This window comes from Gambusia affinis, linkage group LG18, assembly GCF_019740435.1.
Source record: "Gambusia affinis linkage group LG18, SWU_Gaff_1.0, whole genome shotgun sequence".
NCBI classification, from domain to species: Eukaryota; Metazoa; Chordata; class Actinopteri; order Cyprinodontiformes; family Poeciliidae; genus Gambusia; species Gambusia affinis.
Window position 1 is genome coordinate 12,105,563 of NC_057885.1, and position 22,562 is coordinate 12,128,124.

Below are 22,562 nucleotides of genomic sequence, written 5' to 3' on the forward strand. Positions count from 1 at the left end.
ATACATCTGTAACTTAGTTATAGTTTAGAAATATAATGTATATGGATACTGATTTCATTCTAGCTTAACATTAATGTCTGTGTTGTAATAGTCATAACCAATCCATTTTGTTCTAACCAACTTTTCCACAAGTTAATATTTTCCTACAGCAAAAGCTACTTTTAGCTAACTCTAATTAGCAACACGTTTCCACTGCTTAATTGTCACTTTTCGGCGATGAATCATTTTGCTCTTTACTTACAGATGTCAGAGTATTTTACTAACCCTTCATTTCTTCTGGGCAAAACATTATGTAAACGTTGGATCTTGTGACACTTTCTGGAGGAGGATTTTGTTATGTATTACTGATAATAAACATAATCCCACAGTTTCTGGTCCCACAGTGAATAATGCCTGAATGTGTGTACACAGGGATTTACTGTAAGGGCTTCATTGGCTGCATACTTTACCTTTTCCTCCAGCCATTCTTTTGGCGCCTGCAAATTTCTTTATAACAAGAAAAGCAGAGCTTGGGCAGTCCAAAGTACTCCACTCCAGCACCTGCTCAAGAATCTTTTCACTGTGGTGCAGTGGTCGCTCTGTTGAAAGAGAACAACAAACTTTGTGATCAATTATTGTGACAGGGAACGAAAAAGATCCCCAAAAAAGCAACAACAAAGCCATTCTGTCCTCTGACCTTACTCGAATTCGACATGCAAGGCGCCAATTCACACCCAAGACGAACACATGTAAACCCAGCAACATTATGATCTTGTTGTTCCTCCCTTTGTCATTAAAGAGCAGTTTAAATTATCTACATCATATCAGGAGCTGATTATAAAAACACACTCATGTGAAAAATAGACCTATTATCTCCTCCTAATTGGTGAACAGGGTGCATGCTGTCAGCCAAAAACAGCTGATAATTTGTGTACTGCCTCCTCTGCTCTGATGGTTCCGTTTCTACACCCCCGTGTTTTTCCTAACCAAAGGAGGTAAAGAGAGCCACAGTGGCATAACTTATTAATAACACAGAGCTTATCTCAGAGCTGGAATCTCTGCAGACCCGGGCCATGGAATTAGTTCCTCTTTTCCCAACAAATATTAGCTTCCCCCTTTTTCTGCCCATTGTTCTCGTTAACCGTGTTTATCTGAAGCTATTCACCATGATGACTAATTAACGCACTCCCTCTCCCCTCTTTGCGGTTTTACGAGCAAAACCTGTCAAGCCGCAGCCTGTTTATCTGTTTATCCTTCCTGAGACGTGCTGGTTTGGCGTGGGAAATATTCGGATCTGTCAGCAAATATATAAATATATATATTTAGTATTCAACACACCTTCGCTGTTAGAAGAGGACGGCGTGTCCTTTGGAACTTTTTGAGAAGGAAAATAAACAGAAGATTGAGGTGTAAACTCCATGTGAACTGATGAAAAGTGCACGGGGGACGCGTGAGCTTAGCAGCTTTGTGACGAATCTGACTTTCCTCTTTGCGTGGTTCTCTTCTATGATCAAATGGTGAAGTGTGAAGCACAAGGAGCTGTCGCAGCCTATTAATGTGAAATGAGGCGGGTCAGCTCTCTAGGTCAATCATGCAAGAAAGATGAAGGTAATCTATGACATACGATGGCACCGATGATTAATTAATGTGCATATCATCAGACCAATGATGCTCGGATAATTTCTCAGCGTGCCGCCGCGTTCACACAGACACTGGGTTCATTAAAGAGATAGCATAATCTCCTAATCACCAGGCCAATGAATGAGGGTCTGTTCTTTTCATGTGCCACGCAACAAAATGCCAACCATAAATGGTAACGTGACACTAATTGGACACAAAGCGGACCACAGCAGAACGTTTAAATCTGTAAATCTTGCCCTTGAGTTACAACACAAGTTTAAGAAACAATGTGAAGTCCTCAGAATTACTGTAGTTCATAGGCACAAAATAATCTTTAAAAGTCAAACCAGGCATCAGTTTATTGAGGTAGTCGACTCTGCTCTAACACCATTTAAATTGCAAAATTTACAACATTTTCCAAAATGTTGTAATTCCCTTTTAAACATTATTCCAAAGGAGCTCGGTGTCAAAAAATGAAATCCTGCTCTCCCTGGCAACATGTCTCGCATGAGAAAAAGTTCATGCAGTGCTTCGAGCAAAAAAAAAAAACACAGCAGGACCTGACAAAATTAACCATGAAAGCAATTTTAGTAATTATATTTTAGCAGCAAAAAACAAAGAGGGTTATTGGAAAAACAGATGTGAATGAAAAGCACATTATAAGACTACAGTGGGAACATTTTGTTTCACGTAATGACTTGAAAAGACTGAACAATAAGAACAATAAGAAATGTTTCTCAATATTGAATCTTAACCGGTTAAGGTGAATTAATAGCAACCTTAACTGTGGACAGTGTTTTAAAATCTTATGGATGAGTCGCTGTCGCACTTTTGGGGAACTGCTCAGCCAATCACAGAGTCAGAATTTATCATTCTGCCGCCCTTTAAAGAATGATAAATGTCAATGACTTTGCTTCTCCTCTTGATTTATTTACTTTTCTTAATATGGGCATCATGTATTGCTTTTTGACATAGCCTGCTTTATGTTGTCAGACAGATTCCATTTAAGCAATTTCATTATTCTAAAGGTCACATCACACTGAGGCACGGCTGTGAAACTGAACTTCATTTTCCAAAACTGTTGGTTAACACCATTTTCAAAATAAGACCAGGTTAATTTCAAAAGCATTTATATGTTAATGAATAGAAGGAAATCATAATTTAAAAATCATTTTGATATTTGGTCAGGTTATCAAAAACCATAGAAATCTGTAAAAGGGGAAATACTTATTCACACCACTGTAACTTATGTTTGCTTAGATTTCCAGTGAAATGTCTTTAAAGAAACTATAATACTTCTCTGTTATTATACAGACTCATATACAAAAAGGTTTTGGTTAAAATACAGCAATGCGATGCTAAAGGATTATTGTGTTTTTAGATTTTTTTATACTTTTAGATGTAAACAGGTTTTATAAATGAGCCTGAACTGAACTGTACATCATTTTTTATATCAATATGACTACAGCATTTCATTGCAATACTGTATGCAATGAAATACTGAATGAATTCCACTAATTTGAAATGTAGCGAACCACAATTTCTGCTTTGTAATTGGAGTCAAATTAGACCCCATTTTCTTGCGAAATGCCTTGAGAGAAAATACGTTTTTTTCTTTGTTCTAAATAAAACGTATCATTTTTTCACGCCTAAGTTGTTTTTTTGTTTTTTTTCCTGATTTTCTTGCTTTTCTAAATCTTTTTCCTAGAACTTAACACAATTTAATCTGACACGTTGTATCATACGTGCCGCATCATGCACCCTTAATATGATGTAACTTGAATTCCACTATTCGAGTGATTTTAATAAGCAAAGAAATAACAAAATCTTGCATACCTAGTTCTCCGTTTTCTATAACTTCAAAGGTGGTCCACAAGTCATCTGCCTTAAAGGTGTCGTTTCTCATACTCAGCGCAGTCTCTGCGAGCTCGCAAGACCGCATACTTGGAGAGAGCTACCACAAAGCAAAATGGAAAATGAAGAAAAAAATTGTCACAAGGAGAAAATATCAAAAAAACATGGACTCTCCCCTCAGCCTCTCCTTAATGAGTGTATGTATTCTCATGTATGTGACTTTGTATACATTTGCTATGTGTGTACACCATTTGTCAACTGGAATGTTTTACGTATGACCTGTGCATCTGGGTTACATCTGTCTGTTTATCTGTATGTTCTAAACCTTGAAAACTTTAAATAAAATAAAAAATAAAAAACAAAATATGGATTTATGCAAAGCAATTCATTGTACATGACGGAGTGAGCCAAAGATATACCTGTCTGAACAACGAGAAAACTGCCACCAAACTTTCTCTGCAGCTTTTATCTGAACATAAACCCTCTTAAGGATTGCAGCAAACATTAGATCGGGAGTCTGTGACCTTCAACTGCCAGCACCCCACGGAAAACGCAATTACTTGCACAATTTAAGCAGATTTCTTTGATTAGTTTGTTTTTGATTCATTTCAGCGGCAGTAATCCCACCAGGTTAAACCACAGATGTCTCAGCCTTGTTCCATCAACCTCCATTTATTGTTCAACCCACTCTTTCACCCTCAACAACCTCTATCCGCTCTTGCTCTCTCTTACTTCCCCCATCCCTTTACATCAGGGCTTCCACAAAGCAGCGGCCTATGCATAAGACACACACGCTCACCTTTATTAAACAACATTGCTCCGGCTCACGCTTTTCCAGATACACCTCGAAGATCAAATCCCCTGCTGGGCAGAACTGGAGAGAAAGGATGAGGGAGGGGGAAAAAAAATGCATCAGTCAAGTGATTTGTTGTTTTGTTTACAGAAATCCAGCTCCAACACGGTAAAGAAAAAAAAAAAAAAACTAGAGACGAGTGAGAGAAATTGTTAAAAGTAATTGTAGGAGCCAGAGGGGTTCTCTTCAAAGCAGGAGGCAAAATAAAATGTAGTGTGAATAAAAAGCCAAACTCACTAAAGAGAGAAGAAACAAGAAGGGGCACAGGTCAAAAGCTCCAATCCAAACACAAATCTTCACTCAAGAGTCGCATTGAAGCTAGCTGAGTTTGAGGAGGTTTAGAGGGCACACCTGAAGACACGTGTATTCGTTCCCCTGTTTTTGTCACAACAGAAAAAGGTTAAGTGCCAGAAAATGGCCCTGTGGTCAATAAAAACCCTTGCGTCTAAACAAAACCTAAAAAGTCAAATAAATAAAAGAAAAAGTGTTTAAAAATTTGTAGGTTTATGAAAATAAATGGAAGAAAAAAAAATTGGGATGTTCACTGTTGAAGAAGCTAGAGAAACCTTGAACGCTAACGCTGCTACAGCCAGATCCAGACATGTGAACAGCAGAAGAATCATGTTTTATACAAGAGTGGGGGAAAAATATCTGGATGTTGACTTCATGTTAAAATGGTAATAAAAATTTCTAATCCTACATTTCACCATGGTAGTCGTTTCATCACTGCTACATTAATGCTAGTTTATAAAGTTTAGAGAAAAGGAGGCAAATGAAACGAATATATAGTATCTCAAAGCAGAGACCTGCAACACAGAATGTGCTCAATAGACAATCCCACAATTTCTCACTGTTACAATGAGTTACTGTTATGACTCATTGTCATCTACCATTATTTTGCTTCTTTTACCACAGCAACATACATTCAACCATCAATATATTATGTCAATATTGTTCTAATAGTTTTGCATGACCCTTTCTATAACTATCTTGGCCACTATCATCTCCCTCTTATTTATTTTTTAAAATTATAATCAGGATTTTAACTAATGAGAATTTTACTAGATCTTAATGAATGAAAAGTGGGTGGAAGAAGCTCTCGTATATTTTGATTACAATTTAATCTTTTTTAACAACTTGGTGCTGATTGGTTCCCTTTGCTGTTTCGCAAGAAATCAAACAAATCTGAGTCATGTATCTTACAAGTTTCCAATTCAGTGACCACTTTATGTTTTCAAGGAACAAAAATACCTGATCAAAATAGGTCTGGCTTAAATTTACAAAGATTATTTGCAGACTAAATGTTAAAATGAACCATCTGACTGCACAAGACAACAGTCAGTACACGTTCAGGAGACTGAAGGATTATTTTTCATTTTTGAAAGAAAAAAAATATATACTTGGATAAAAACTACATTTCTCATATTTCCATATCAAACTTACCACTCAACAGAAGGAGATTGTTTTATTATACAAATTAAATGATGTGGACTTATTTTTTCCAGCTTGAGACTGCCATTGTTAAACAGTAATATGCAATTCATTTGCATAAATGCTGACACGTCTTCCTATTGTGTTGGCTTAAAACTCCCTCAAATTAAATAAATATTTTAAATAAACTTGTATTCCAGACAATGATTCTGCGTTTGCAAGGTTTGGAAATCTCTCTTTCTCCAGAAAAATTGAGAACTAAGTGAGCATGAAGAGGTTCCTTTTTCCTTAACCACCTTGAAATTGCAGTTACATTCCCTTTGTCATTTCAATGGGCAGGTGAACCGAGGTCCATTAATGGCTTGAGCTGTCTTATAATAAGAGGGATAGGGCCCCTCCTGACTCCTGTGGCCCAAAAATGACTCGGAAATTACAGTCATTTAAACCAATGGAGCAAAAAGCTGTAATTGTGAAAATGTCACATGCGGATATGGAGCCACGTTGTTACGCTCTGTCCTCTTTTGCTCTCCTTCTATTCACTTTTGTGTGAAGGCTGCAAGATCTCTTTGAGACCACGGAATCAGCGGCGCTGCGAGTGAAGAAAATTAGACAGAATCCAGGCATTTTTGGAGTTAATTAAAGCCAATCCTGTGCTGGTTGTGAATGCGGGGTATCGATTTTAGAGTCAGTACAAGCTTAAAAGGCATGACACTGCCTTGCTCCTCATTATATCGCTGATTCACTTACTGCTCACTGTACACTGAGCTGTCCTGTCCTCTAAAGGATGCTCGCCATTCCCTTCCATTGATCAGAACCTTCAGGACCTCGCCTGCAGAATACAGAGCTGTGAAAATGTGTTTGCTTCCTTCCAGATTTCTGCTGTTTTTGCCTTTACCACTTCATTACATCAAGTTAATTGTTAATTGTTGTAATTAGACAGAGACAATCTGATGAACACAAAAATAAAATTTTAAGTGATAACAAAAAGAAGAGATCAAAACCTTCCCAACTTGGCCCACTTTAAAAAGAAACTACCCCCTTTGTTAAAACATTGTTTTTTGTTTTTAAGAGTTATTAGAGTAAAGGGCGCTGTGGTGGCGCAGAGGCAGCACACGACCCACATATTGAGGACATAATTAATGTGGCGGTGGTCGCAGGTTCGATTCCCGGGCAGGCAACATTTGCCGCATGTCTTCTCCCTCTCTGATTACCGTCTTTCATGTCTAACTACATTCAAATAAAGGCCACTAGAGCCAACAAAACCTTAAAAAAAAAGAGTTACTAGAGTATATGCGCATTATTATTATTGAGATAACATGAAGCAGCGGTGAACTTCATCGTGGTTGGCCTGGCTCACAAAATCGCTCCAAAAGTAAATCGCTGGCTCATCCAGGAGCTCACAAAAGAACATCTGAAAAACTGCAGCCACTCTTGGCTTTGTTATCATCAGTGTTCATAATGAAATAGTGAGAAAGAAACACTTCCTTGTGCCAAAAAATGCTGTTCCGATTGAAAGGACATTTGGGAAAAATATTCTTAGGAGTGTCGGGATTCAACTGGAGTCTGTGGAAGCTAAGTGTTTCATTAAATTTGAAATAAAATTAAATATAAAACTAATTTTGAGTCAAACATGGCAGTGTTGCCATCGTGTTCTGGGTCTGCTTTGTTGCGTTAGGTCCAACTGATGGAGCCATGAATTTTGCTCTATATCCCGAAAATACAGGAGGAGTTTTTCTAGCCATCAGTTCAGAAATTTCATCATAACCACACTAGGGTAGTGCAGCAGGACAACAAACCAATTCACAGCATTATATTCATCTCTGACAAACGTTAAAAGAAAATCTAATGGCCAAGTCAAAGTCTGGTGCTGCTAAAAACCCTTCAATTCATACAACCGTGGTAAATAAATGGTACGGGGGGAAATACTTATTCAAAAAGTTTCTTGCTGTATTGGCTAACTTTGTTTCCACAAAAAATTAAAGCAACATTTCAAAGCTATTTCTTGGATTTACTTGAATGAACTTCATAACTAAAATTTGCTTGCAAAATTTTAGACCAGCCAGGAAGCAATCTGCAACATGGAAAGCAACCTTTCAGTCCAAAAAGGTTGAAGATTTCTAGACGTCCTCCACAGACGGTCTTCCTAATTTGTGGTTCAGATTCAATAGACAACTGCCAGTGACTCAATATTTGCACAAGCACTGCTCTAATATTTCTCTACTGCTACAATAACAATGAATGGAAGATTAGCATGGCATGTCAGCACTTAGCTGGACGTCCAGCTGAGTTTAAGTACACTCTGACTGAGCAACTCAAAGCAGCTGCAGAGGGAACTAAGCAAAGAATAAAAGTGACTTAATGTCTCATTTGGATTTTGCTTATGCTTCTTTTTTTCTAAAGATAATTTAATTGTGACTTTTTGCAACATTTTTGTTGAGAAAATGAACTGAACATGAACTGAAAATCACTTTTCACTTGCTAAGTTGGATTTGAAGTAAAACTACAAAGCAGTGTTAGCATCTGGATGCACCACATTGTATGAGGGAGGGAAACGGATGTTGCCCACAATGAGAAATCTGAAGGAGGAACGCTTAAATAAATTAAGTAGGAGTAAGCCAATTATCCAGATTTGTTCTTCGGTAGATATATTTTTTTTTATTTCCCAAGATTTTTTTGCAATACACAGTTTAGTAGGAATCATTCCCAGTACTAGCATGAATTTGCCTTAATAATATATCACAAAAGTGGTTAAATATTCAAAAATCCAGTACAGTGTCCTCCAAATTAAAGGACGTGCCTGGAACAGGTGGGTAAAAATTCCCAGAGGCATGATCTTACACTTAAATACTGCTGCAGTTCGACAATATAGTCAGCGTCGAAGATTTCTTTGAAGAAAAGCAAACAAGAAAAACGTCTTATAATCCACATCTGAATGGTTTCACTCAGCCCTATAGAGACTTCATTCAGGAGCTTGACCATGCAAATCTCTAGATATATAAAATCAGGTAAACAATGAAGAGATGAAGCAGAAACAACACGTAATTTTATGAATTTAAAGTTTCTTGTGCCAGAATTTAAAAAGAAAAATTATAGGATCTAGTGGCCTGGACAGGAAAAAGGGATGAGAGAGATTCCCAACATTGGGAATCAAACCCAGAACCACAACCTCTGCACATGCTGCACGGGCTCTACCTACTGAGCCACACAGCGCCCCCTTGCTGCAGATATTTGAATGAGCTGGAATTACTCCTAACCCTAAAGGACAACAAATACTGTAAAACAGCAATCTGAAGAAGTTGGATCATATATAATGATCTGCAATCCATGACTTTATATGACAAAATCACAATTAGAAACTCACTGTTTTTGACTCATTGGTAGTCATAAGTGCGGCTTTACATTATTATGATAAATATGGTTATCAAAACATAAGAAAACAGCGATTAATGTGATTGTTAAAGCTACATCAGGAATTAAAATGATTTTACAACATTTTAATCAAGCTGAAATATTGCAGCAGAAAAACAGCTCTTATGCCTGTGATTGTTTTATCTTCAGGAGACAAAATGCCACAAATTTGAAATCTGAGGGCCTTACATAAAACCTGAACCTTGATAATTGCTCCAATGAAAGATAAATTAAAAGGCTTAAACTGAAACATAATCTTTTATTGTTTTCTATCCCAAAAAAAAAAAACCTCACCGCCGAGTAAATCAGTGATTAAAAAAGCCAAGTGAAGTTCCATTTTATGTGACAGCTTATATAGGCTTCAGACACACCATAAATAAATAGGAAAGCACTGCGAGTCCAACCTTTATAAACCTGTGGGTGGCAAATTACATTTTCATAAACTTTTATCACATTTTCAGACGAGAGTGGTGAGGAGATGCTCTGCAGTAAAATGGAAAGATGCAAAGAAAAAAAAAATAGCATTTCAGTCTGTGGCTTTGGTCCCGACTAATATTTAATGTAAAAAACCTATACTTTTCTAGACACAAACAAGTTCTACTTTGCTTTCAATGTACATTTAAATTATAAATATACTCATGTAATTTGTGAGAAGTAAAGTTTTTTGTTTTTTTTTATTAATGTAGATATGAATATAGAAATGGTTTTTATAAAAGAAGAAAGCAAAGTTGAATTAGTGCAAATATGCATATCATCAGTTTGGGCTCTATTCACACGAAGTCATGCTAGGAAGGAAGGACCGGCAGAAGGGGGGAAGGTAAGAAGGAAGGATTAAGAGGAGGGAAGGACACATGCAAGGAAGGTATGAAATGAGATGAGGGGTGAAGGGAATGAAAGAAAGAAACAATGGAAAAAAAGGACCAAAGGAAGCAAGAAAATATACACGTAAGGAAGCAAAGGAGGGAGGGAAGAAGGGAATGGTGACTCAAGGGAGAATCTGTCCTCATACAAGGAAGTATACAAAAGAAGAAGGCGGAAAGAAGAACAAAGGGGAAAAAAAGGCAGACATGAGTATGTCTTGTCTTGTTTCATGTTCTTCCAGACCTGGAAAATACTGGTCCCTAAAACCAGAACTTTTCAGAATGTGTGGGATCCCTGTTTTGAACTTAACATACACATGCTCCTCAACACCAAGGAAGAAAAAAAAACCAGCAAGTAATTAAAACTGACAAAGAAAAAGTAAAGTCAGATGATTAATGTAGCATTAAATTAATCCGAGCTTCACTTTAGAATGCTAATTCATCCCTAAAATACGGGCACCAACCTGAACTAACTTAATGTGGGTGAGACAACTTTTACATTTCCAGAAATCTCAATTGTTTCAAAGAGGAAGCAAACATAAAGCTATTTTAACCCAAGACCCCCCAAAACTTTCCAATTTTGAAGCCTTTTTACTTTAAATGAAGACCTAACCATCCTCTTTAGTTTGTGTTGTTTTTACCTGCAGAAGCTTTCCTCTGAGTAGCCCTCAGGCCCAACATGCTCTACAGAACGGACATGTTGGAGGGAAGATTGTGGGGGCAGAAAGCCTTCATAAACAACTCCTTTCTGATTTCTGCAACAGGGGCACCACGGGATTTAATTTTCCACCAGCTTATCTAAACCAAGAGGTTTTTTTCTTTTCCCCGTCATTCAGGCATAAAGCACCTGCTGTAAAGGTCAACGAGAACAAAATCCCAGCTTCTGCTCCCTCTGCCTCCCCTGCTCATTTCGGCTAGAAAAAACAAAAAACCAAAAAAACACACAACAGAAAAATGAAGCCCGCGTTTGAGTCCCATGATGCATGCAGGCAAATCGATGTGCACGCACACACACAAACAGAAGCGGCTCTTGCAGACACAGAACACGCGGTTCTATCTGGCCTGTGTGGGTCGACTTACTGCTGTGTCCTTCTTTTCATTCCAGCGTGTGATGAAGCTATTCTCTGTCTCCATCTGTTGCACCTGGTCTTCGTTGACCTGTTTGAGGCAAAACAGAAAACACATCAGCGTTCACAATCGAACACAAAACAGCTCCCATTTAAGTCACCTGTACTTGCTTGATGGGAATTTGGATTTTATGTGATAAAACAACTAAGAGGTGTACAATTGTGAAGTGGAAAGAGCATGAGACGTGTTTTGCGAATCGTTTACAGTGACCTCCGAACTTTGACTGAATCTGCCACCATCCCCCCTTTGACTTTGACACCCCTAAATTAAATCCAGTATGTCTTGTTGCCTTCAGAAGTCACCTAATTAGACATTTAGCAGACAACACACACAGCAGATAAGTTAGGAGTAAAGTTGTTGAATAGTTTAAAAGGTTTGTAATCAAATCTTTTAAACTATTAAAAGGTTTGATAAGAGTTACCTATATTTTGACAAGAGAACTGATAAAAACTGTCCTTTTTGCCACACGTGAAGTGTGGTGAAACACTGACCTGAACACACCATCTGCAATCTGCATTGTGAAACATGGTGATGACAGGGTGATTTTCATAAGCAGGACAGCAGGTCAGAGTTGAAAAGATGGAAAGCTACCTGCTGGAAAATTCACTTCTGCAAAGTACCAGTAGAACGCGGGCCACACTTTTCAAACTTCTTTGTAGAGAAAATGTATGATTAATAAAAACATGTGAATAATTTTTCCTCATCACAATTATGCACTACAAAGCCTCGGTGAATCTCATAGTCCAAAACAAATCATTGTGAAATTTGACAAAATTCAGGGAGTGCAAGCACTTTTGCAAGGCACAGTAACAAGAAAACAGAGGAGCAGCTCTAACGCAGAGGAAGGTTTAAAATTCTAGTAGCAGAAGCGGATCATTCAGGAAAACCTCCGAAAACTAATCTCTGAAGTAAAAGTTGGCTGGAAATGTTTGATAGCACTCAGCTCCAACTGAATAGTCTGCTTTCATAAAGATCTGTTGAGGAAAATTACATTTCTTTTTCCAACTGTTCTTTTTTTTTTTTTAACTTCATTATCATTTTCAAAGAACAATTCGATTTGTTAGAGTCATAGAAATGGTGGAGAAGATGGCGGGAGGGGAGGAGACGGGGGACAGGGGGAGACTCTCAAACTCATCGTGTGTGTTTGGGGCTGATAATAAGAGTCTGCCGACGACATCCGGCACAAACCCGAGGCTTAATTACTGAGACGTCTTCTCTCTTTTTATGTCACATCGAGTGCATTCACTCTAAGCTTAATGGCTATTTGTCATGCGAACGATGGCGTCTCGAACCGATTTGGAGCGAATGCTTCTCCTGTAACATCTAAACAAGAGAAAGATTGGGAAGCTCCACATGGGAATTAGCAGCTGCTCTGTGCCGCTTATCCCGTAAGCCATGTTAGCTCTGCAAGGGTAAGCGTGTTCCTGTGCCCCCTCTCTCACTCATATACACATCAGCAAAAAGACAGGAGAGTCCTGGAAATGTGGCAGCAACTGTTCTGCTCCCCAGACAGTTCAAGTTTAAATAAAGTCATAACTGCAGCCTGGTTTAGATTTGCAATATGATCTTATTTAGATATTTGATTTATCTCTGTTTCTGTTGTCAGGATAAACTCTGGTCTGATACATCCGGCTGAGTGTGCTTCATGCTTTGTAAAGTTTCTATTTGCTTTCATTTAAAAGCAGAACCGCAACTTACATTACCACAGATGCTAAATTGCTGCATGCGATTCCACTGATTACTCATACTGCAGCTGCAATAGGATCATCTGCATTTTTTATTTGAAAATATTTACATTTAGCTGCAGGCATGCATTTAAACATGAGTGCCAAATTATGTTATTAAGCAAGTTTAAATCATGACTTTACTTATGAGGGGGAAAAGGTTATCAAAATAACTGTGGTCCCATGTGAACTGAGATAAGTTTGAGTTGAACTAACAGACATGCAGAGTCAAGAAATCCCTCAAATAGAACCTGCAATCCACACATCGGAGCAAACAAAAAGTAAAGTTATCGACTTATATCCGACTAGGAAGGGTTACAAAGTTATTTGAAGGGTGTTGGGATCCAGCAAGCTACAGTGAGAGTGGTGACCTATGGAAGTTATTCCAAGAGCCCATCAACGGTTCAAACAGGAAGTCAGAAAATAACCTAAAATGGCATACAAAGCACTGTACGCCTCAGTTGCCTCAGTGAAGGTCAGTGTTCATAATTCAACAAGAAAAGAGATCAGGAGGGATGTGAATTCTTGGTAGAGTTCCAAGGGAGAAAACACAACTAACCAAAAAGAACATAAACACCTCTCTTACATCACATCCTGATGATTCCAAAGCTTTTGGGAAATGTTCTGTGAAAGTTTGAAAGCTGTTTTAGTTTGTGTAAAGACAAACAACATTTCATAAATAGAATATGACATCGACATATTCTATGTTTATGGTGGTGGCAGTGTAATGGTTTGGGGTTGATTTGCTACTTTGGGATCTTAACGTCTCGCCTTAATTGATGGAATCATAAATTCTGATCCTTAACAGGAGCGGGAGAATCTCGCACATTTCCCCTAACTTTGGCAAGGCAAAACAACATCAGCAGATTCACCAGACAAGCTTTCACCAGACACAAAGTTAATCTTTTTCATTAGCCATCTCAGTACCTAGACGTAAAGCATAAAGAAAGGATACTAACGAGAAAAAGAAAACCATTTTGAAGTCTCTTCAAAATCTCTCAAACCTTGTGAAATGTTGCAGATGACCAAGAGTTGTTCTGTTGCCAAAAGAAAATTGGTCTGTAACAGTGCTGTTATCACTCTTTTTGTTAAAGTTAGGTATTTGCGAAATAAATAGGTTCAAACATGTTGAACATGATGCAGGATTGAACTGCCCAATGCACAATAATCTTTTGAGGTAGATTTTATTATGTGGATTTTGGTCCAGTTGACCTGTTTCTGTTTCTCTTCCCTGATTTTATTTTTTATGGTAGGTGTTTTTAGTTTTGGAGATGTAGTGTGTGCAGAATAAATTTGGCATACATATGACACAATGCAAAATAGCAGCTAAAACAGTGGAGTTTTTTTTTAACAACTTATGCAACGTGTTTATGCAACGAGAAGACGGATGTTACCTAACTTCGCAGGCGGAAAACCCATATCAAGTGAGCGAGTAAAACTTAGCTTTCTTGAAGCTTTGGTGAAGTTTTTTTTATGTTCATCAATTGTTTAAAATTGCACACACAAAACACCTGAATTAAACACCAAAGCGTTTTTGCCTTACACTAAAAAGCGTAACGTAGTTGCTGATTAGGTCACGAATCACGCTCATTTCCTGCGGAGTCTGTCCTTGCGTCTGGAACAGGCAGGAGGAGAAGACGGCGGCCAGTTTTTCACTCGGCATTCTGTTGAGGTGGGAGCACTGCTGAATCCTGTACAAAAAAAAACAAACAAAAAAAAAAACAAAAAAAAAGTGCTTAGAAAAAAGAAAAGAACCCAAAACCCTGAAGGTAAGCAAACGAACACAGAGAGCTGAGCACCAGCAGCTTACATCTTTACAGAGCACTTGGAATTGAATAAAATGCAAGGCTCTGGGCCAAACTCAGCACAGGGCCAATTAGGCATTCTTGAATCTGTACATATAATTAACAGCTGAGTGACAACAAACCGGTGCAGGTATCTGAGGGAGAGGTGTGTGATGTGAGCATCAGTGAATAAGACATGATGACAGCAGAGTGCTCATGTCTTAATCCAATTAGAGGTGGAAGAACCTAACAGCTTTGTGCTGTGATGCTACAGCGGGACAAGATCCAGAGAGGAAAGCTGGCTCTCTTAAATTTTGCATCCAGAGTTCGGATGCACATTTCATTTAACACTAATTGCTATTGTTTTATTTTACACCAACCTGCTGTTTATCATCGGTAAGCTGAATAATAAAGCTAAATATTTTGTATATTCAGGCGATGAGCAGAATGAGAACGGATATATCAGAAATTCATGGAATAAGCTGAGAGGAATAACTTCTATAGTTAAAAAAAAAACAAAAAAAACCAATTCCCACTGAGCCATAAACGGAGCCACTCGTACTGAGGAGTGCTGCAATTTGTTTGCTAATTGCCTGCGTTTTCAATAATGTGCAGCACAATCTGTTTGAGACGGAAAATATGGGCAAACGGTACAAACAATAAGGAATTTATTCAGCGTTTTCAACCCAAGGACAGTTGTTTCAGTGATAAGCAGCCTTTTCTAATTAAGCTTGCATTTTGAAGAACCTGCCAGAATTCCCACTGTACAGTATTTATGACAAAGTCTTGGAAACTAAGCAACTTGTGAATGGCGAACATATAACAAAATGTTATATTATACAAAGTAGAGTAGTTATTTTTTTTGTTTTGTAGAAAGTAAGGGACAATAGATGTATTAGAAATGGACAAATGGCAAATCGAGAGCTATTTGGATGCAACGGCTCAAATTTCTTTTGCATCTTAAGAGAAACCCAGACCGCTTTTCCCAGGACAAATTAAAGGGTGTTTTTTGTTGTTTTGTTTGGTATTTTGATTTTTTTTTTTTTTTTTTTTTTTTCACTGTGGACCAGCTATATTAAAAACCAGCTAGAACATGCATGTTTTCTGCAGGGTTCAGGAGAGGAGTGTGGCGGTGAAAGAAAGACACGATCCACTTCCAATTACTGGTGACGAGGACTGAGATGCCTGACTGTGACCAAAACTGTGAGTTTGCGTGAACATACCTGTACAGGTGCTGAAGCAAGGCATGAAGAGTCGACCTGTAGATTTTTGGCAAACTCTCTATGAAAGTCGAATACTTCTTCACTCTCTGCTTCTCCTCCGTCTCATCTGCGAAACCACACAAAAACACGGCAGGTATTGCAATAATTGTGTCCCGTTAATGATACACTTGTATTAAGATGATGGCGTAATGATTAAACAACATATCCAATGAAGGTTTTAGAGCCTGATGAGACAAAGATTGATCTATTTACTCTCAATGTAAGGACGAATGTTTGGAGGAGTCAAAGTAATGGCATTTAAACTAAAAACAGGGGCACAAAGCACGGTGGTGGCAGCATCCTGCGGAGCGGCTGTTAAGCTCTCAGTGGTAGCGGTGCATTGAGTGAATAATGAGGAAGACTACCTCCAATGTCCTGCACTTTATCTAATTTTAACAGCCGGATGGATGGAACTTTGGCACAACTGGGTAGCCCACATAGTAAATTGACTAAATATGTGTAGCACCTTTCTAGTCATACCAAACGTTCACATTCATACATTGAATTGGGCACCCCGATGAGACAGGAGGAAGCTGGGGAAAAAAACCCCACAGCTTTCAGATTGCAAGATGACTACTCTCCCCACTGAGACACAGGATAGTGGTGTCAAACACATTTCACACATCTGAGGATGTGACGCCTGTAAAAATGCGGTTTTGAGAAAATCTATGGCAAATTCAGGCTTGTGTGCCCCTTTGTTGTTGGTGTTTCTATGACTCCACAATGGAGAACGGACATCTAATTCAAGGTTCATAACTACACACTAAAGAAGCTGCAATACAGAATCTTTTTAAGACAGCCTTTGGTTTCTTTTCTGTCTTAGACTCCCTTCCTTCTGTAGCAGTCACCTTACTTACCCAGAGCTGACACCCAGTATGGATAGAGCTCCTTGGTCAAAAGTGCGTCCTCCAACTGGGATAAGAAGCGCTTCAGGGTGTCTGTTACATCTTCCAGCTGATGCTCCTTATTCCTCAGCTTCACATTGCGGGCATCACGAGTGAACTCCTCCAGGAGGAGGGACACCCGGGCAGGATTCCCTGGAGACTGGTAGATCCCCTCCTGGCACAGACCTGCATCAAGAATGTGGTTATTTATTAAGAATCTAGCAGAGAACAGATTTTTTTTTTCTCTTTTCTTAAAAGGAGCTGGATTGTATAACCGTAGGATAAAAGTATTGCTGTAAGATATCTTGACCTCGCCATTTCACAGTTTCTTACATCAGTTTTACAACAGCACTGCCAAAGTGGCAGTTTGTATAAAATATAGGTTTTGGTAACTGCTTTGCGAAAATATTGACACCCTTGAGCTTTTATATATTTTGTTACAAATTTCAGGGAAACCTTCAATCACAGCCATCATTCTACTGTATGTTACTTAACCTGCTCAGTTTAACACAACAGCTTCTAAGTTGATTTGAGTGTTGCATGAGCACTTGGGCCATTTGAGATGGGCTACTGTTTTTAAATGAGGTAGAAACTATTGAGATGGAAGAAAAGTGTCAAAAGCACATGAGCGTTCAATGGCATGCTAAAATCACAGTGCCATATAGTGGGCTGGCACAACCACTTCAGCTGACTCAAGGTGTCTTGGCGGTCTCATCTAAATGTTGAACTTTTTCCCCAATCAACATTCGATAATACAGATAAAGTCCAGGCAGCGGCCTCTTCTAAGCATAGCCTTAGATTATATGAATAGTCTTGTCATAAGATAGGTCAGCTGTTCTCGCACAGACACTCTTACAGAGTCATAAAGCAGCAGGGGATGGGTCCTTAATGCTCGAGACTAATCTTTTTCCTACCTAACCGACCCAGAGCTCATCAGGATCAAAGCTGTCCTCTTCAGCATCAAAGAGAACCCCCCTTTTCTTAACAAAAAGTAAATGGCAAGACTATCTCTGCTTTGCACCAAAATCTTTGTGGATTGCTATCTTTGGTGCATAGCAATCCACAACTTCACACCTATAGTTCAATAAACGCTTTCCTCCCTTTTTTGGGAAACACCAAGAAACTATGACAAAACAACCTACTGTCACAAGCTCTACTGACCAGAAACTATAAAAGACAGCCTGAATTAACTGTTAGCTAGAGAAAACTCGACAGACTCTTTTGACTGTATTGTTGTTCTCGTCTAATAAGGTTTTATTAAATGTATTACTTCTTTTCATTCAGACTTTTGTGAAAGTATTTTTTCTAAGACAGGACTGAAATCATACTGAGGCAACAATTGCTGTCCACAAATGCTCTTGATCTAATTTCACTTAGTTTGAGCAAATTTGCAAAGCAGAATAGGCAAATATTTTAGGCGACCAAATACAAATGCACATACGCCTTTCAAATTTTTATTTGGAAGAAAATCAACGTATCCGTCTCCCTCCACTCCACAATTGGGCGCTAATTTATTTTATTCTATTTTCTAAAATCCCGAGATAACAAATTAAAGCTCGTGGTTGTAACATGACAAAACGAGAAAACACTGTCAGCGTGATCTGACAGCGTGGAACTGTATATTTTGTTGGGAGCAGTCCCACAGCAAGAGCATGGTGAAAAGTGGACTGCCTTTTCGACATTTCTAAAAATACTGTGAAAGCGAGGTAGGATAATGTCACCACATTGTGCCAGACAACATTAAAAAGCCTGAAACTCTCATCTCCGTTGGATGAATCAGCTCCTCAAGGGGGGAAAAAAAAAAACTGAACATTAGTCATACAGAACTCACTTTTCCAGATTTGAGGCTCTGCAGGTAAATATGCGGCAACTCACCGTACTGAGTGACAAAAGCAATGCAGCTGTCCACTATAATAGGGACGCCGTTTTTGGTCAGTTGCTGGTCACCGAGCGCTCTGCCGTCTGTGCCGGCAGCCAGCGTGATTGCAGAGTGCCACAGAGAAAAGTCCATCCTGTTGAACCCGTGGATGTAAATTGTTCTGCTGAAAAGATGATAATATCAGCCAAAAGCCTGAGTGAAGATCACCCGAGGTGCACACGTTTGGAAAAAACACTTCTGAATCATTTAACAAACGACTGCCGAGATTAAAGGAATACAAAAGCGCTTCTACGTCTTCCCCTGAGGTTTGATGAAATACACACAAACAAACAGCAATTAGTGGCATCAGCACAAAGTCTTGTTGCATTATTTTAAAAAGAAAAAAAAAGGAGTTGGAAATTTTCAGCCGCATTGTGTTACTATCTCAGTCCTTGTCTCCTTATCTCAGGCATAGCTTTAATTACCACAGATGGCTACAGAAGGTGAAGTGGATTTGGACTAACAAGACAAAAAAAAACCCGATCTCAAAGCTAACAACACTGACTAATGAATATACTTTTGGTGAATGGATAAACATAACACTAATTATCTTTTTTTTTTTTTGTCAAACAAATACATACCTTCCACTTTCCACCATCAGAAGAACTTGGATCTTGTCTTCGCCCTCGATATGTGTGGAGACAGCTGGGGAAAGAAAAGGTTTGTAAGGGACAGTTTAGGTTTGCCATTTGAAACTGTATGATCTCAATTTGGCTAAACTTGAAAGATGATGCAAGAAGTGTCTATTATTAAGGAAATTTTTGATGCATTTATACATTAAGTCAGTCACAAACATAGCACACCTTGATATGCACAACAAATCCTAATCATGAATCAAGAAGAAACTGGAATATTTCAATTGCGTTTTAATACTGTCCATGTACTTTAAAATTGAAAAAGTTCTCAAATACGTTAACACTGACCCAAATGTAGATATTGTGTTTATTGAAAGGCAAGCAGAAGAATATTTCATAACATGAAGCGGTACCGATGTAAACAGAAGAGCATTACACACAGTCGACTGTAGCAGAAGTGGTTGATTGAGATTCAAACAGAAATCACAATGCAGCAGAAAATAAGAATAGAACACATATATTTAAATCAAATGTAAAAAGCAATACGGTCTCAATTTCACAACGTTAATTTGCAAATTCACAGATGACGGTAAATATTACATAAGGAGATAGAATGGAAGGTAAATAAATTAATTCATTACAGTAATTAATTAAAGAATGTGATAATTTAAACATGTCAAACAACCTAAGGCATTTGGTACTTCATCTAATCCTTTCTATCCAAGTTTTTGTGTTGCAATGCAATGTGTAGTTCTCCACTCTGATAAAGGTCTCGTAAAATAATATTTCACTTAGCATTTTTTAAGGTTCCAACTCTCAAGAGGGAGGAAACAATGCTAGTGTTATGGTAAAATATGTAACATTTCATCTGACCAATTTTTGTTCTCTTTTTTTAAATCTTCTGGAAAGATATCTGACCAGACTTTAAAGTACAGCGAAAACAGGTAATAAGCAAATAAGATTTGTATTAAAAGTCATGCTCTGAGACAACTATTGATCCAATCTCTGGTACCACATCTTCTTGGTAAGATTACATATTAGAGTGAAGAAAGGAAAAAAAATCAAATGAAATTGATCAGCATTCAGTTTATCACATATTTTATAAGACTTGCCTTTCTTCATGTCAGATTGTGTAGTCAAGTCACATCATTACAACAGTGTCATTCGTACAGCCTTGCTGATTAGAAGAAAAAAAATGTGTGACTAGACATAACAGCTTTGGGAATAGAAAAGGATTGTTAAACAGCAATTTAGCCTTCTTTTATAGAAATAGGGCTAACAACTTTAAACTTTTAGATCAGATATAAAATGTTTAGAATGACCTGGATGAGTGAGATCCATTACTATGCAATCAATAAAATATTTGGAAGGTTGCACAAAAATTGCTAATCTATTTTCATGTGTGATACATGCATCATCTGAATCCCAATGATGCATTTGACCAATCATGTAGGGTTCTTGAAATACAGCTTTAGTAGTAGAGAAGTATGTACGACAAAATATCAGTGTGAGATTGCGCCTTGTGCTCCAGATCAGAGGTCTGACATTGACTTACTCTGAAAATGACTCAATTTTACCTGAACATCCCAATAAGTAAACATGATATCTTTTATTTCTTTGAGCATGGATCAGACTTTTTCAAAATTTCAAAGTAAAAGCAGGTTGTAGGTTTCTTGTCATCTCACTGTGAGAAAGATGGTAAGGGAGCTAAATGGGAAAAAAATGTCAAAAGCTCACAGTTAGATAACAGCATAGCTGAGGAACATCTCGGGGTCATCAGGTTTCCTTGACAACCATTAATCACATTCTATCAACAGGCCGATTTACAGTTTGAGGATGTTGAGAGAAAATGCCCGTCTCATCTTCCCTCACAAATGCAAGCATGTGGAGGGGAACCGGAATCGAGAGCTCTGGTCGGAGACTAAAGGACAACGCACATCAGAAGCATGGGGTAACGGAACATCTTTTGACAAACGTCAAATCACACTTTTAACACACATTGGAAATATCAGAACAAATCTGTGGATTTCTGCTAGATGCTGTTATCCATTTATGCAAGCAGGTGCTGTAGCCAACATTAATTACTTATTACACTAAAATAAAATTTGTATGTCATAAAATGTTCCCTTGGTGAATTCTTACACGACTTCAAATTATTAAGTTATGCATTCCTTCTTAATGTATTCAGTTCAAGAGTATTTTTTTTTTTTTTTATCAGAAGAGTTAATCTTGGTAGAAATCAATCACAATTCCAACCTCAAAAACTGAATATTGCCAGCAAAAGCGGCAGTGCATTAGCAGAAAAATGGCCAGAGCAGCACGGAAGAAGAGCGCCAACAGGAACACAGTGTTATTTGTGTTTCTAATCATGTTTAGTTAGTAACGTTTACTGTCGATAACATTGGTGCCGGTCGTTTTCCAGACACCGCTGGTGTGCTCATTTCATTGAAACAAATGAAATGTGGAAAAGCACCAGATGCCCACTGTTAACCATGGAGGATCTGTGATGGTGTGGGTCTCAATAAATCAACGTATTAAAAAGTGGGTTTTTCACTGTAGAAGTATGCTACAACCCTAAATATTTCACAACCGAGTTGCCAACAAATGTGCCATCGTTTGCAAAAGCTCTAGCTGTGCGATGCACAGGACAGATATTTTAATTGAAATTTAGACTTCAACTAAGCACCTTTTGACCACTTGTGGGATTCTTTGAAGAATAATAAAGTGAACCGCTGCTTTCGTTCGAGTCCACAGCGGCTCCTGAATAGCAGAAATCCACCAATACGCGAGAACTCCTCTAAAATAATTTATAACTGTCCATTTTAATAGCTTAAACACTAAATATAATTTAATATACGTTATTATGCACAATGGAGACTGACATACCACTACCGCAGAAGGAAATATCTATCTTTCTTGCGGGCTAAGCCAATCAGCATCAAGGAAACTAAATGGCGCTCCTTTCCAAATGTCAGCCAACTGTGTATCGAATAGCACTGGAGTATTGCTATTCTTTAGAATATTTTAAACGTGCTGTACCAATAAATCTGTCACTGTATTGTTACAAATGTAAGCGCTTATATTTGCTTCTTTACTACCAGTATTTGTAAAAATAAAAAATAAAAATGAAATAAACAAATAAGTAATGAAGACATAGATAAATGAAAGGCAGCTGGTAAATGTAGAGAAAAACATAAATGCTGTCTTAAACTTATAGATTTTCTTTATTGTAATGACTGCTTCCAAAATACCACCTTCACAAGGTAGACTAAAACACAAGTA

The 22,562-nt window shown here is 38.1% G+C and overlaps 1 protein-coding gene across 3 annotated transcripts in view; it reads right to left on the bottom strand.

Annotated features, from left to right (window-relative positions):
* The window catches only part of arap2 (ArfGAP with RhoGAP domain, ankyrin repeat and PH domain 2), a 130,831-nt gene that overhangs the window by 14,169 nt on the left and 94,100 nt on the right, over positions 1–22,562 (bottom strand). For 2 of the 3 annotated variants that reach the window (XM_044097633.1, XM_044097632.1), the window contains exons 19-27: positions 19,287–19,350; positions 18,663–18,829; positions 16,761–16,973; positions 15,865–15,970; positions 14,401–14,548; positions 11,086–11,163; positions 4,253–4,327; positions 3,436–3,553; positions 450–578 (exon numbers count right to left, since the gene is read on the bottom strand). In XM_044097633.1, coding sequence (XP_043953568.1) covers positions 450–578; positions 3,436–3,553; positions 4,253–4,327; positions 11,086–11,163; positions 14,401–14,548; positions 15,865–15,970; positions 16,761–16,973; positions 18,663–18,829; positions 19,287–19,350 — 1,098 coding nt within the window. The remainder of the gene's footprint in view (positions 1–449; positions 579–3,435; positions 3,554–4,252; positions 4,328–11,085; positions 11,164–14,400; positions 14,549–15,864; positions 15,971–16,760; positions 16,974–18,662; positions 18,830–19,286; positions 19,351–22,562) is intronic. The other variant, XM_044097634.1, reaches the window with a different exon arrangement.